The sequence below is a fragment of the Lycium barbarum genome, chromosome 5, assembly GCF_019175385.1.
Source record: "Lycium barbarum isolate Lr01 chromosome 5, ASM1917538v2, whole genome shotgun sequence".
In the NCBI taxonomy this organism is placed as follows: domain Eukaryota; kingdom Viridiplantae; phylum Streptophyta; class Magnoliopsida; order Solanales; family Solanaceae; genus Lycium; species Lycium barbarum.
Genome location: NC_083341.1, coordinates 125,738,927 through 125,755,504, shown reverse-complemented (window position 1 = coordinate 125,755,504; position 16,578 = coordinate 125,738,927). Strand labels below are relative to the sequence as shown.

Below are 16,578 nucleotides of genomic sequence, written 5' to 3'. Positions count from 1 at the left end.
TAAGATTCAAATTCGTGATACATTAGAACATGTTGTAACATAATATTTTAAGTATGTTTAATAGAACCATTTGTTCACTGTTTGACAATATCTTCCAATTAGTCCATCATCAACTCAATTATAGAGAGGAGAATGAAAAACGAAACTGAATAAGCAATACTAAGTATGCCAAAAACATATCATACTTTTTATTAGGTAGATCAATTTTCCTCCTTTATTCCCGTATTTGTACAAGTTCATATATAACTCTCATCTAACATCTGAACTTCTCCAAGAAGTCAATTATAATTAGGCATATCCTATATTTAATAAACTAGCTTCTGCATGCACCGCACGTGCATTCCGTGTGTCGCACGTGCATTTCGTGTGTCGCACATGTCAATTGTAGAAATGTTTGGCAGCATTCCGGAATTAGTCTATTGTCACTCCATCACAAAAACAAGAATAGAAAAAGAAAACCAATAAACGGAGGCCAATACAAAAAAACATATCTTACTTTTCATCAGATCAATTTGTCATCCCTTATTCTCGAATTTGTACACGTTGATACATCTCTAATCTAAACCTGGACTTTTAACTTAGGCATATCCTATAATAAACTAAGTACTTCTAGTATATACTAATCATGCACTACTATGCAACTAAACAAGTTGCTTAATACTTCATGTCATGAAGTTCATGAACATCAGGCTTAATTCTGTCATCAACTACTAATCTAGTTTTGTACTGATATCGACGAGCAACATATATAAATTAGAACAAATTCAGCACTCCTAATCCTGCAATAAGATAGTAGTAGTTCTCAACTTAATACTTCATGTCATGAAGTTCATGAACATCAGGCTTAATTCCGTCATCAACAACTAATCTAGTCTTGTACTGATATCGACGAGCTACATATATAAAGTAGAACAAATTCAGCACTCCTAATCCTGCAATAAGATAGTAGTAGTTCTCAACTCTACCAGCATTAATATCTTTTGTTAACCAATCTGGATGTCCATGTCCCCCTGTAGTTGTATGCAAAATGTTCACTAATAAACTGCTTAAATAACTTGCAGCAGCCACTGTGCAAGAAAGCAGAGAATTAGCCACACTACTCATATTTTCAGGAAACTCCTTATTGTAAAACTCAATTTGGCCAATAATGTTAAAAGCCTCAGCGAATCCCATAAGTATTAGTTGTGGTGCTAACCACATGACTGTAATAGGTGCAATTCCGTCCGAACTATTATGCATTATAGCTGAATTCCTTCTCACTTTCTCAATTAACCCCGCGACAACCATAGACAAAATTGTAAAAACCATGCCAATTCCAATTCTTTGTAACAATGTGATCCCACCTTCAATTTTAGTGATTTTTCTGATGGATGGCACGATTAGTCGGTCGTAGATAGGGAGCCATATTCCTACAGTGATCATTGATATAACAGAGAGGGTACCAGCTGGAATTTGGAATTTGGGGCCAAGATGACGGTCCATTTTTAAAGCTTGTGACATTGTGAATGTCCCTTGTTGTGCCACGGCTGTGAAACAAATGATCCCTGTCGCCCAAACTGGGATTATTTTGAGAAGGCATTTTACTTCTTCTATTTGTTGAATACTGCATAGCCTCCATTTATTTGAACTAGTTCCATCAGTGTTAACATCATCCTCCATCACTATAGCTGCTTTGTTCAAGGACCTGAGTAAAAATAGTATATTAAGTGAGAATTAGAATATCTAACTTGGATAATTATTAATTTTGAACGAGAGTATGCTAACTCAATATAGACAGAATTTAAGTTATACATATATAATACTTAATGTAATTTAACCAACTATAGTAGATTACTCGCCTTATTACTATTAACATTTAATTTGAGTTAGCTTTTGAGTAGTCTTTTAATTGTAGTGATGATATTATTTTTACTTGAGCTAATGGAGTATTATTTTTCCTATTGCACTCATTAGTTTAGAAATAGTTAATCAGGGGCGGCTCAATGAAATTGGTGGCCTAAAGACAAATCTTAATAAGATATCTCAAATATATTCATAAAACTAGCTTCTCCATGTGTCACGTGTGCATTTCGGCGCTGCACGTGCATCTCGTGCGCCATACGTGCATCTAGTGCGCTGCACGTGCATCTCGTCATTTCCATTAGTCTACGTCAATGTTAAGTTTTAACAACTTTCATAATTTAAAAAACATTTGATAGGCTGAATCTAAGTAACAATTAAATAAATTGTCAAGCCAATAAATTAAATTGCAGGAGATGCATCACCTGTACTTATTGGTTAAAGGGAGTTTCTTCACGATGGACCCTTTTGGTATCGGTGGATCATAAAAGATCTTGTTACTCTCATGCTCATCTGGAAACTTAAGCTTGCGTTTTTTGTGAGTCGTGACAAAAACCTGAATGATGCTCGAGAAAATACTCCCTTCGGGCTTCACATAAATGTACACTTTCGTCCCAATGAAAAATAAAATGAGAGACAAGAACATGAGCACAGTAGGGATGCCAAATCCAATTACCCAGCTCACAGAATCTTGAATATACACCACAAGAGTAAGTGCAATAATCAGGACCACTGTAAATGAAGTGTAATACCAATTAAAGAAGCTAGCAATTCCTTTTCTTCCTTCATCTGTTGTTGAGTCAAATTGGTCCACACCAAATGGGATGCTACAAGGCCTTATTCCACCAGACCCAATGGACAAAAATCCTAGGCCCATAACTAGAAAGCCCATCTGTGATTTGTTAGGCCCCTTGCATTGTTGGCCCTTGCAAGTAGGAGGGTGCAACTGAGGTAACCAAGGTATGAAGGTTAATGTCAACATTCCCTGTTAAAATAAAAGCAAACAAGCGTTATGATAAGTATTAATCGGTAATATGAGAATTTGAGTGAAATTAGCTATAATTTTACATGAAAACATATAGAGTTTAATTTTGATATTGAGACAACTATTTACATTACTAAGTCACTTATAAAATGATTATTACAACAAATGTCTAAAATAAGTAATCAATAATTCTGTAAAAATGATAATTAACCTGCCAGCACATGTTAAAATTCATAATTGTGTAATAATTTTTTGAAGCTAACGGTACATATATCTTTAACTGATACTAGCAGGAGCTATTGACCAAAGCTACACGAAAGAAACACAATTATATAGTGATAAAGGAGATTGAGCGTCGTGTCTCAACCTAAATAAAAAGCATACTTTAACAATTTTAGTAATTGCAAAGGTTTTTTTTCCTTTTTGGGTTTGCGCGATATATACCCCTAGCCACACCGAAAAGCAAAAGAATGCCATTCGTCATCGCTCATCGCTTCGTTGAAAAATTATATGCGTAGATGATATAATTTGAGAAAAAATATAAAGTAAATATTACTCCCTTTATTCCACTTTATGTATCCTAGTTACTACTTGAAAAGTCAAAAGAATGCTTTTTTTCACCATATTTTTGTAAAGAGAGTTGTTAAATTGCTACACCAATTTGATTCAAATTTGGTCACACTTATGTAAAAATTATCATAACCTCTATTGTACAATTTTAAATTAAGATAAACTTTGAGAAAAAAAAATAGAAATGACATTAAGTAAGCATAAATTATTAAATTTGACCTAAATAGTCATATGAATTTACCCCACTTAGGCCATTGTGACCAAAATAGTGTGGCAAAAAGACCTTATTGTTTTTGTAACAGTTTGTTAAGATTTTAAACTGCTAATTATTATGATTTATAGTATTTTTTTATGTAATTTATTAATATGAGCATTTTTTTCAAAAACATTAAAAACTTTATGTCTGAATGCATACTGAAAATGGTTAGTTTGACCCCTCGTATATCAGAAAAATATATATAGTGCATATGTCACATTATCTCAACATAGCCTTTGAAAAATGCAAATAATGAGGTATTAATGAAGCAACGTAACAATTTAACAAAAGCCCAGGAACCCATGAAATAAATGTTACAGTACGAGATAATAGTACCAAGGCATTACTATACGGTACTCCCTCTGTCTCAAAATATTTATACATTTTTCATTTACACGTCCTTTAAAAAACATTTATAAGGGTATATTTTGACTATTTTACCCTCTTAACATATTTCAAGTAGTCTCTCCTCAATAATATTTACTCTATCAACGGTGAGAACCTATACAAGGGTAAAATGGGAAAAAATTACTTAATTTTGTCTTGATTAAATAAACGATAAATATTTTGAGACAAGTATTTTTAATAAGGACGATAAATATTTTGAGACGGAGGAAGTAGCTGAGTAATAATAATTAGAGAAATACGTACCATCATTTCAAAAACGGAGGCAAAAGCAATAGTCCAAAATCGACCGATATATGCATCCGAAATGTAAGCACCGAGCAATGGTATGAAATTAGCAACTCCAGACCAAATATTAAGAACGTTGGAGGCAGACACTTGGTCCATATGAAACACTGTTAATAAAAACCGCATGAAATTTGCCAATAGTCCTACTGATGCCAACCTCTCAAATGTCTCATTTCCTGCCAAAAAATAACAACAAAACGTATTAATAACCCAACATTAACTTCACCTGCCAAAAGGACTACGTGTTTACATCTGAAAACAAATGTGACAATTCCTTCAACACTTGTCAATTGTCAAATATGTTAAAAAGAAAACCGTCCACTCAAAGAAACTTTAACATTTTATTAGCTGTCATTTGAAAATTTTCGGTGTATGCACTTAACTTACTTAAAACAAACTTAACAAGCATGTTTAACTTGAGATGCACGTGTGTGCCATGTGCCATGTGCCGCACCAGATTGCACGTGTGCCGCACATAAAAACTAATTTTATTAAATAAGACTTCTTCTTAAAATTTAATTTTAGGCCACTAATTCTATTGAGTCGATACTGAGATGGGGTTGGTTTTAGAAAGAAGCTTTTGAAATTTTAAAGATCAACACCGACCAAAAAGCCACAAGTGATTTTTTTTCAATCTGCTTAACCTTTGGTAGGCAGAGACGTAGAGTCATTAATAATACTCTCTCCATCTCAATTTATGTGGCACTTTTTGCTTTTTGAGAGTAAATTTGACTAAACTTTAAAGCTAAATTGGATTAGATTAAATTAATATTTTAAGATTAAAATTTATATATTTGAAAACTACATGAAAAGTACTATAATTTGTAACTTTTCTCATATAAATTTGGTGAAAAATACATCTTAAAATGTTGATTAAAATTTATACAGTTTGAATTTCAGGAAACGAAAAGTGTCACATAAATTAGAATAGAGAAAGTACTCTAAAGTGAAGTCAGAAATTCTAAAAAAGAAATTAGAAAAAATGCAAATTGACATCGTGAGTGAATACACCTAACTATTCAGGTGATACAACAATTTATATATATATATATATATATATATATATATATATATAGTGTAACTTTCAATGAGTGGCTTCATTTGAACCCTTTGAACACACTAAGCTACGTATGCCACTGTTTGGCACACACTAAGCTACGTATGCCACTGTTCGGCATATGAGCTGGTATCTGATAAAAGAATTGAGATTAGTGTAAGTTGACCTGAATACAGCGTTATATAAAAAAAAAAAAGACAAGAGTTTTTGTAAGGAAACTAAGAATTAAGATGATAGTCACCTAGAACATAAGGCATAGCCCTCCATCCACCAGGCTTTCTCCGGCATGTTTTGGCCGGAGAATCACTGCGTGAGCTCTGTTTTTCCTCGTCGTACATACCATTTTCCGGCGAAGGGAAGGATAATGATGAAGACTTATTATTTTTCTTGTCCTCCATAATTAATGATCTCTTTGTGTTTCCCTAGGAGTTATAACACTACTACAATTTCTTCTTTCAATTGATTACTTCATCTTAGTATTTATAGACTGAACTGATCAGACAATTACATGCATTGTTGTGAGAATTCAATGGCGTGTATGGTTTTTAGACATCTGGAAGGTACAACATAGAGAGATAATTGATTGTGTGGCTGACGTATGCTGAGTAAGGTAGACTGATTTTTAGACCACTTTTTCTAGCTTGCACTTAATTAACTCGTACATACAATGATATTATAAAAAAATTATACTATCATCAGATTACCTAAAAGTTTATTGCAAATATTTTTTAGTAGCTAAGTATAAGTCAGTATGCAAAATATAGTACATGACCAGTTACAAAATGAAATATATTTATGGGGTAATAGTGACCAAGCCTTTATTTTTTGTCTTGCTTCTTAATATGTTTACTTTTTTATATAAAATTAATTTCTCCTAATAAAATTATGGCTTTACAATTGAGTAGAAAACTACTTGATATTGTTGGTGGTTATAATTAATTTTAGTCTGGCTAGCTAGTGGTAAAACAATTTGATATAGTTGGTGGTTACTGGTTATAATTTAAGCCATTTATTTAAAAAGGGATGCATTAGTAAATGCATTTTGCCATTTGAAATGGTGTTACAACCGTTAGAAATTTGTTTAAATTAAATTAAATAATTTTTAAAAGAAAACATGCCTTTTAAATAAAAGAATGTGTCCTTTCATTATTATCACTTATTCTATTTAAAGTCTACTATTTTGATTTCTAACGTAACTTTTCTTCTCCATAAAAAGTACTTTTTCTCAGTAAATCTTTCTTCTTCTCTTATTCCAAAAGATCAAGTTACAAAATTCTTGCTTTCCAATAGAATTTCTTCACTATTTGCTTGGTGCAAAAATTCATAAGCTTGTCATATCCACTAAAACTATTTGCATAAATTCCATAGCAATCTTGCAGAGGAGAGGGAACAAATATCGTTTTTTAAAAAACATTTTGTACATGTTTCAAGCCTCCAATCCAATGTTCTTTATTTATATTTTCCAACATTCTAAAAACGATATTTTATTTTGGTTTGGGGGCATTCGTTTCTTTTGCTGCGTTGAAAATTTGGTGAAGTGTGGTGAAGTTTTTTGACAATCTGTAGTAGTAGAATTTTTCGGGAGTACAAAACTTATTCAGGAAGTAGAAGATTTTTTTCTATTTTGTTTGGATATATTACTGGAAGTTTTGGTCGTGTTTGTTGGCAGAAGAAAAAAATTGCTTTATCTTAATTCCTCCTTTCCTAGTTTGCTAGGTGTTAATTTTTCTTTCTAGAACAATTTGGTTGGTCAATCCCGTCATTTTTTGGTTTCACTGGTTACTGTTAGACTCATACCATTGAACACCAATTTTTTTATTCTTAATTTTCCTTTACTGCCATCATCCAACAAACCTTAATTTTCTGTTTTGGTCTTTAAGAGCCTGTTTGGAAAGCCACCTGGTAATTGGAATTGGTGTAATTACTACCCTAGTAATTACACAACCTAGTAATTACACAGTATTGTAATTACAATGACGTATTTGTTTGTCATAATATAATTACAGTGTAATTACAAGCGTGTTGTTTGGTTGCACAAATGTAATTACACAGTTAGTTTAATTTAAAAATAAAATTAATAAAAAAAATTAAAATTAAAATTTAAAAAATATGTGCCTTTATAAATGATAATTATACCCAATTCTCAGCGCCCCCCCCCCCCCCCCCCCCCTCCTCTTTGAGAATTGGAGAGTGTAATTACACCCTCTCAATTACACCCAATTCTCACCTAACTGTGTAATTACCTGGTCAAACAAACAAGTCAAACTGTGTAATTACACCCAATTCCAATTACCTGGGTGGCTTTCCAAACAGGCCTTAAGGGTCTACAGTAAAAGGGAATTTGTTTTTTTGTTGCTTATCATGGATTCTGACACAATCAAAATTATGAACCAAGATTTTGTCCGTCTTGATCGTTTTGAAGGCAAAAATTTCACAAGATAGAGGGACAAATTGAAGTTTATGTTGACTGCTTTGAAGATTTTTTATGGGCTTGATTCAAGTCTTACCCCAATTCCTCCACCAAAGGATGGTGATTTTGAAGACTTAAGGCACAAAGGAAAAGAGAGAGGAAGATGAATTCATGTGTAGAGGTCACATTCTTAACACACTTTTTGATCGTCTTTATGATCTCCATACTGTTGAACCTTCGGCAAAGAAAATCTGAAATGCTTTGGAATTCAAATACAAAGCCGAGGAGGAAGATATCAAAAAGTTTCTTGTTTCTAAGTATTTTGAGTTCAAGTTTAAGGATGACATGCCTATTTTGGCACAAGTACATGAATTGCAGGTTATAGTAAATCAGTTAAGGGTTGCGGGAATTGAACTTCCTGCATCTTTTCAAGTTGGAGCAATTTTAACAAATTGTCACCATCTTGGAAAGGATATAGGAAGAAAATTCTTCATGATTCTAAAGACTTTTCTTTGGAAGAAATTCAAAAGCACATTCAAATCGAAAAGGAATCGAGGGAGAGAGATAAGAATGAAAATTCTTATAATGGCAATAACAAAGCTAGTGCTTTGAATAAGCCCTCAATAAAATTCAACAAAGAAAAGCAAAGTAAAGGAATTTCTCTTGGTCCTAAAAAAGATGAAAAGAAATTCAAGAAGTTCAACCAAGGAGGTTGCTTTGTGTGGAAAATCTGGCCATTATGCTAGAAATTGCAGATTTAGAAAGAACCAAAAATCAGAAGTGAATTCGACAACAGAAAATGAAGAGATTGTTGCTACTGTGAGTGAGATCTACGCCATAAAAGGCAAAGTTTCTGATTGGTGGTATGATACATGTGCCACTGTTCATGTTTGCTATGACTAGTCCCTCTTCAAGACTTACAGAGAAGTTACTGATGAGCAGAAGGTTCAAATGGGAAATGAAGAAAGGTCCCGAAGTTTTTGGCAAGGGAAATGTTGAACTTGCATTTACTTCGGGCAAGATGGTTACTCTAACCAATGTCTTAAATGTTCCCGATATGAATAGAAATCTTGTTAGTGGGGTACTTTTGGACAAACCGGGTATTAAATCTGTAATTGAATTAGGAAAACTAATTGTATCATGAAATGGTGTCTTTGTTGGAAAAGTCTATTCTACTGATGGAATGGTCAAGTTGTCTGTAACCGATAATTTTATTATTAATAATAAGAATGATGCTTCTATATATATGTTAGATTCAATTTCTTTATGGCATTATAGATTAGCACATATTGGCCTAAGTACTATGAAAAGAATGGTTAAAAGTGGATTAATTTCATGCGACTTGAATGAATTTAAAAAATGTGAATTATGTGTTAAATCTAAACTGACTAAGAAGCCTTTTAAAAGTGTTGAAAGAAATTTATATTTAATTCATTCTGATATATGTGAGTTAAATGGCATGCTAACAAGAGGAGGAAATAGATATTTCATAACTTTTATTGATGATAGTTCTAGACATACTTATGTATATTTGTTGAAACACAAAGATGAAGCCTTTAATACTTTTAAGAATTATAAGGCCGAAGTGGAATTTGATAAAGAATTAAAGTCTTAAGAGCTGATAGAGGAGGAGAATATTTTCCTAAAGAATTTAATGCTTTTTTGTGAAGAAAATGGTATTATTCATGAATGTTCTGCTCCTCGCACTCCTCAACAGAAGGGTTTAGCAGAAGGAAGGAATATAACTTATTTAGAAATGATTAATGTTTAGTTGCTACATACTGAATTGCCATTTAATTTGTAGGGAGAAGCCCTTCTTGCTACATGTCATATTTAATAGGATTCCTATGAAGAAAAATCAGATTACTCCATATGAATTATGGAGGGCAAGGAAGCCTAATATAGGATATTATAAAGTGTGGGGGTGTCTTGCATATTGCAAGAATAATGATCCAAATCGGACCAAGTTGGGTCCTAGAGGGATCAAGTGTGAATTTGTAGGTTATGCCTCAAATAGCAAAGCTTATCGACTTCTTAATTTAGAGTCAAATATAATTATTGTATCTAGAGATGTGGAATTTTTTGAATATCTTTTAACCTTAGGTAAAAGATTCCAATCTTCATCAACTGGTACATCATTAGAAGAAACATCTCAAAGGATTGTTGAGCAATCTAGTTCACAAAAGGTTAATAATCAATGTAGTGAACAAAGGAGAAGCAATAGAGATCGAAAGGCTAAAATACTTGGATCAAATGAGATTGACTCTCAACGTATTTATTTTAATCTTGTTGAAGGTAATAGAGATATAGTTGTGAGTACAATTCCAATTATTCTTCAAGTGGAAGACGATTCTAAAACTTATAAAGAAGCTATGGCTTCTAGAGATGCAGCCTTTTCTAAAGATGCTATTAAAGATGAAATGGATTCAATAATGTCAAATCACACTTGGGAACTTGTTGATTTGCCTCCAACTTCTAAACCTATCAGTTGTAAGTGGGTGTTTCGAAGAAAGTACCATACCGATGGGACTTTACATACCTACAAAGCTAGGTTAGTAGCTAAGGGATTTCGACAAAAAAAAAAAAGGAATTGAATGTTTTGATACATATGCACCCGTAGAAAGAATAACTTCGATTAGAATTATGTTTGCTTTAGCATCTATTTACGATTTACATGTTCATCAAATGGATGTCAAAACGGCATTCTTAAATGGTGATCTCGATGAGGAAGTTTATATGGAACAACTTGAAGGGTTCGTTCCACGGGGAAAGGAACATAAAGTTTGTTAGCTTGTCAAGTCTTTGTATGGACTAAAACAGGCCCCTAAACAATGACATGAAAAATTTTATAGAGCAATATTATCTTTTGGTTTTAGACATAATATAGCTGATAAATGTGTTTATACTAAAGTGTGTAGTAATAATTTTGTCTTAGTTTGTTTATATGTTGATGACATGTTAATTGTAAGCAATGATATGAATGGAATTATAGAAACGAAGAGGTTTCTATATTCCTCATTCAAGATGAAGGATCTTGGTCAAGTTGATACTATATTGGGTATCAAGATTAAAAGAAATAGTGGGGGATACGTATTGAGTCAATCTCATTACATTGAGAAAGTGCTAAATAAATTTAATCACTTAAACAGAAAAGAGGTCAATACCCCGTTTGATCCAAGCACAAGTTAATTAAGAATGAAGGAAGAGTTGTGGCTCAAATTGAGTATGCAAGTGCTATTGGAAGTCTTATGTATGCTACACAATGCACAAGACCGGACATAGCATTTGCAGTTATTAAATTAAGCAGATTTACTAGCAATTCGGGTATTGATCATTGAAAAGCCATTGAGCGAGTTCTCGATTTTCTTAAGAAAACTAAAGATTTGTGTATTCAATACTCAAAGTTCCCTGCTATTTTAGAAGAATATACTGACGCAAGTTGGATATCGAGTTTGGGAGACAACAAATCCACCACTGGTTGGGTGTTTACCTTGGGAGGAGATGCAATTTCTTGGAAATCTGAGAAACAAACTTGCATAACACATTCAACCTTGGAATCAGAATTTGTTGCCTTAGCAGAAGCAGGAAAAGAAACTGAGTGGCTGAGGGAATTTCTTTTAGAAATCCATTGATCTCAAAAGGTGTGAGTTTGATTTATATTTACTGCGACAGTCAAGCTACTCTAGCTTAAGCATATAGCAATATATTGTTGACACCCAATTTTGTCCCTCCTTTATTCTTTTTTATTTCTGCGGGCTTTTAAATTTATTGACAAACTAAATAATTTATTCTCACTATTATTTTTTATTTCTACTACTATTAATATCTCTACTTTCATTTTCGCTATTTTACTTCAACATTACTAGTATTACTTTATCACAAATTTTAAATGGTTCGTCATCGTTTCATTTTAGCATTTGTACTCGTTAAATTAATTTTACTTTATTAAATCCTTTACTTTCTACATACTAATTTCTATTGGTCTTCATATAATATATATTGTACTGGTTATTAAATTAGAAGCCCAAAAAATAACTAAATGAAGGAAGAATGACCACAATTTTCAGCCAATTAATAGCCCAAATCAGTCCACTACCCGTTAATTCGTCCAACCCACATCCCTTAACAATTCACCCAACAATTTCATCTCAGTCCATATTTTAACATATCAGCCCATGCTATTTAATAACTCAAATCAGCCCATCACCCTTTCTTACCCGGAATAGACCAATACCCACTCCAAATCGACCCGACCCGGTCCACTTATCACTTTCATCTTCCAACCCTAAGCTCTTCAACAAACAGACGCCGCACCCCCTCTTCGTTTCCTCTCCATTTCCATTTCAAGTTAACATCCTAATCACCTTTCAACCATGGCAGATTGCCACTCCATTTTCGTGCAACACGCACGGCTCCTCTTCCCCCTCCATTTTTAGCAAAGTCCACACTCTCCTTTCTCCTCTTCTCTCGTCGTCTTCTCCTCACTCTTTCACCATTTTCAGTGACAAAACACCTCCCTTTAACTGCGAACAGCCTCTGTCTATCTGTTTTCATACACAGTTTGTCCATATGTTTGCTTTATCTGAGCTCTGTCGTTGACAGAGAATCAAACCATTTTTGGGTACTGAAGTTGAATCACGTGACCATCTGCTCAAAAGCACTTTCAACGTTCAGATTTGAACGGTACATTTGACTCAATTTGAATCCTATACTCAAATCCCGCCCTAAATCTCAGTCTGTGACCCTCTTTCAAAAAACCCTAATGTTACCTATAAATACATCGTTAAGTCTGTAAGAAAGGAGGGGATTTTTTTTGGTTCGTTGGCTTACTTTAAAATTTTACATTAGTCGAAAAGTGACTTTATCTGGTTTTTAAAACATCTTCTGATACATAATTTTTCGGGTCCATTTCGATTCGAAAGACTTTATTTCGAGTTCGAGTTTATCGCGTTCGAGTGTAGATTCGAGACTCGTACCCCTGTTCACTGTACCCAACAAAGGTAACTTTCCCTCCTTCAGTTATTTTATTTGGTTTCGGTTTGGTTATGTTGCTGTTATGTTTACATTTTCGCTAAGTTTGTATTAGTGTGATGTTTTCTTGTTGTTACTATCAGAAGATTGGCATGTCTGCTTGCGATGTATTTATCGATTAGTTAGGTATGTGGTGAAATGCTAGTTTACATGACATGTTGGTCAAGTGAGCATGTTTGGCTCGATTGCTATTTGTTCAAATCGGATAAGATTATTAGGGATCTATGTTGAAGCTAATCTGCTAGTTAGGATATGTCTATCAGTGGTCATTTTTTATTTATGTTGAAGCTAATCTGCTGGTTTGCCTGCTTTGTGTCCAGAAAGTATGATGGATATCTTTCCCTGTAGTCTCTAGGTTATGTGTGCTGCATCTCTCATGTCTTGAACTGTTGGTGCCCTTGTTGCTCATGTAAAGATATGAAACATATAAACCTTCACATGCTTGTTAGTATATGGAAACTAGCAGACTATAACAATAAAAAACTATGCCTTGGTCCTACATAGTTGGTATCAGTTACCACATTAGTAAACTAACCTCATACCAATATATACCACATAACTAAATATCAAGACTATATAGCAAGTAAACATGCCTATGATACAATCAAGGAACGACTTTTATACCTGACCAGTACGAGTACAACCAACCCGATCAGTACCTCTTTTTCAGTTTCTTCCTCATTGTTTTGCTTAAAAAGAAGGGTGGTGGCTTAGTGCATTCCTCTAAATGCTATTACTCTCATTTAAGTGTTGAATGATGATGTGATTACAATATTTGCTTACATGTTTCTTTCATTGTTAAGATGTATTAAAGCATTTCTAACTCCTCCTCTTTTCTTTTCTTTCTTTGCATGAACTGGGAATTTCGAATCCCAAACGTCCTCGAGTTACTCGACGATCTCGCTGCCACATTCACGAAACAATGTTGCTATCGCTGCTTTTTTTTTCCGTGATGAGTTGCCATCTCTCCTAGACAAACGGTCGACGCGTCTAAGGCTTAAGCCTACACGAAAATCGCAGTTTTGCTCTATTGAACAAGCAGCTTACCATAGGCTGTTGTGACCCTTTTTTTTCTCCCTGTTCGAGCTGCACCAGAAGCATTAAAAACTGGGTTGAATGTTCTGCTAGTTTGCTCCGTTTGTTGGTTTGTTTACCTCTATTTGCTTGTGTGATTGTTTAAAATCTACTTTAGGTTATTCATTATATGTTGAGTCTCGTAATTAACAATGGGATTAAGAATAAAATTCAATTATTCATTTAGGATTTCTCCCCATTTAACATTTTTTATATCATCACCCTTTCTTGCTTTCAAACTTATCTTTGAACTCAAATGTTGAAGGTTAAATCATGCCTCTCTCTTTCACGCCAAAAGGGATAATTTTTCAACTGATTTGGTTAAGGCTCTCTTAGTTTCTTTTTGAATCATTTGGCCTTTCCTCGCTTTCATTTGATTAGCCAAACCTTATTTACTCATACGTTAAATCTTATTTGCAACATATACATTATTAGTGTTTCCTCAAATATCTGTAACATTTTAAATATTAATACTTACTTTTTAATTAACTAATAAGTCTTTCACAAGCCTTACTTCTAAATAGCATCTAAAGCCTTCTTCCATGAAAATTATTATATTTTTCTTACAGGTCCTATTTTTAATTAGTAGCATATTTATATTTCTATTTATAACTTTAGCAATATTTACCAACTATTTTCCCAAATATCTAAGATATCATATTTGCATATTTTTAGCTTAATTAACTAACATAAGTCCGGTCGGTTAACCATTGTTAATGGGTCTTAAAGGATGCCTAATACCTTCCCTTTAGACTAATTGAACTCTTACCTAGAATCTTAAGTTTCGTAGACCTTTAAAATGGAGTTAACTTTAAAAATAATTTTAATGAATTTAGGTGTCCTAATTCATCATAGATAATTAGGTGGCGACTCCCTAACTTTAAATAACCCCGGAATTAACCGGATGTTGTAAACTATTTTGACCCCGGTTAAAATAGGGTATAACATATATACAAAGGAAAATCAAGACACATAAGTCTTCGACATGATTATGTGACAAAATTAATTAAAGATGGAATTATCTCTCACATTCGTGAAGTCAAAAAGTAATTTGGCTGATCCATTTACTAAACCTCTTGCAAGGGAGTTGGTGAAACAACTTCGAGTTCAATTGGATTAACACTCCTTAATTAGATCCACCAATAATGGCAACCCTACCCGACACTATTAAATCAATAGCTATGGGTTCAAAGGGTAACAACAAGTTATTTATACGTGGATGTTTCAGTACTAAATTAAGAGACATACTAGTACTGGTTGTCATAGATTAGAGGGTTGAGTTCCTATACTCTTAATGAAGTTCAGTTTAACGAACAAGTGTCTCAAATGTGACAAAGACGCTGAAAGGACTTCACCTATATGAACATAGAAGTGGTGCTGCTTCGATTGACAGGTGGAATTACTTTCATAAATGTTCATGAATTTTGGATACCACATGGCCATAAAAGTGTTAAGCATGTTGAGTGGAAAGCAAGAATGAAATGTTTATGCGTATAATGTCACCAATGTTATCACAAGGAATAACATGTTCAAAGCTATTATGCTACATGGGATTTCGATTTCGTCTTGCGACATTGTACTAAGGTAATGTGCAAATCGAAAGATACATTACTCTATACGTGAACATAACTTGATCTTCGTCTCCTAATTTTATATTTAAACAAGTGGGGGATTGTTGGGATTTGTTTAAATATAATAATAATTATTATTATTTTAAATTTAAAAATTAAGTGAAAGGATGTGTCTTTTATTAAAGGGTGTGTTGGTTATTAAATATTTTCTACTTAAACCATTTCAACGTTACTTTGCCGAATAACTTTTCTTTCTGTGTAAAGTAACTATTTCTTCTTCTCAAACCTTCTCCAAATATTTCTTCTTCTCCAATTCCAAAAGATCAAGTTTAAGTTTTTGCTTTCCTATAGGATTTTTTCACTATTTGCTTAGTGCAGAAAGTCAAAGGCTTGTCATATCCACTAAAACTATTTGCATACCATAGCAATCTTGCAAAGGAGAGAGAGCAAATATCGTTTTTAGAAAAGCATTTCGTACATGTCTCAAGCCTCCAATCCAGTCTTCTTTATTCATATTTTCCAACAGGGGTTTTTCTAAAATAAAGCATGAAGAGGGCTTCGTAAGTATACATACATTAAAGGAATTAATAGAGTAGAATAAAATTAAAGAAACATACTGTAAGCAAGCTGTATATTGTAACCTTTAACATCAATTGAGTTGTTCAACAAAAATAAAAAGAATCAGATGTGTGCTATGAGGCAATTGCCATTGGAACTCCAAGCTTATCTGATTAGCGCATCGTGTTGTAGTTGATTCGAGAATCTCAAAGCCTTTCAAGAAAATAACGCCAACACAAGGAATTACTATATTTATAACGGTTGCCGCTTTCCATTTCCCTTTCCCGGCCTTTCAGTTCAATTAATAGGACCTACATATTCATTACTTTATAAGTACAGTGGAAAAAAAAGAAGGAGAAAGACAAGTGAAGATCGGAAAATATTAAGGCGAAAAATGAAGTCAGAACATTGCAGAATACCTGTATAAAGTTATACTTAGTGCATCTGAATTCACTCTTACTTGCATGGTCAGCGGATGGAAATAACTAAATAACTCATCAATTAGAGATTCATATCTTGGTTCCCATGACAAGA

The 16,578-nt window shown here is 33.4% G+C and overlaps 1 protein-coding gene across 1 annotated transcript; it reads right to left on the bottom strand.

Annotated features, from left to right (window-relative positions):
• Nucleotides 1-507: 507 nt before the first annotated feature.
• LOC132642698 (protein NRT1/ PTR FAMILY 2.13-like) lies at nt 508-5,828 on the bottom strand. The gene is made up of 4 exons (XM_060359761.1): nt 5,642-5,828; nt 4,302-4,519; nt 2,265-2,824; nt 508-1,684 (listed from the first exon to the last, which is right to left on the bottom strand). The coding sequence occupies exons 1-4, from the start codon at nt 5,796-5,798 to the stop codon at nt 808-810; spliced, it is 1,812 nt and encodes a 603-aa protein (XP_060215744.1). The 5' UTR covers nt 5,799-5,828; the 3' UTR covers nt 508-807.
• Nucleotides 5,829-16,578: the final 10,750 nt, after the last annotated feature.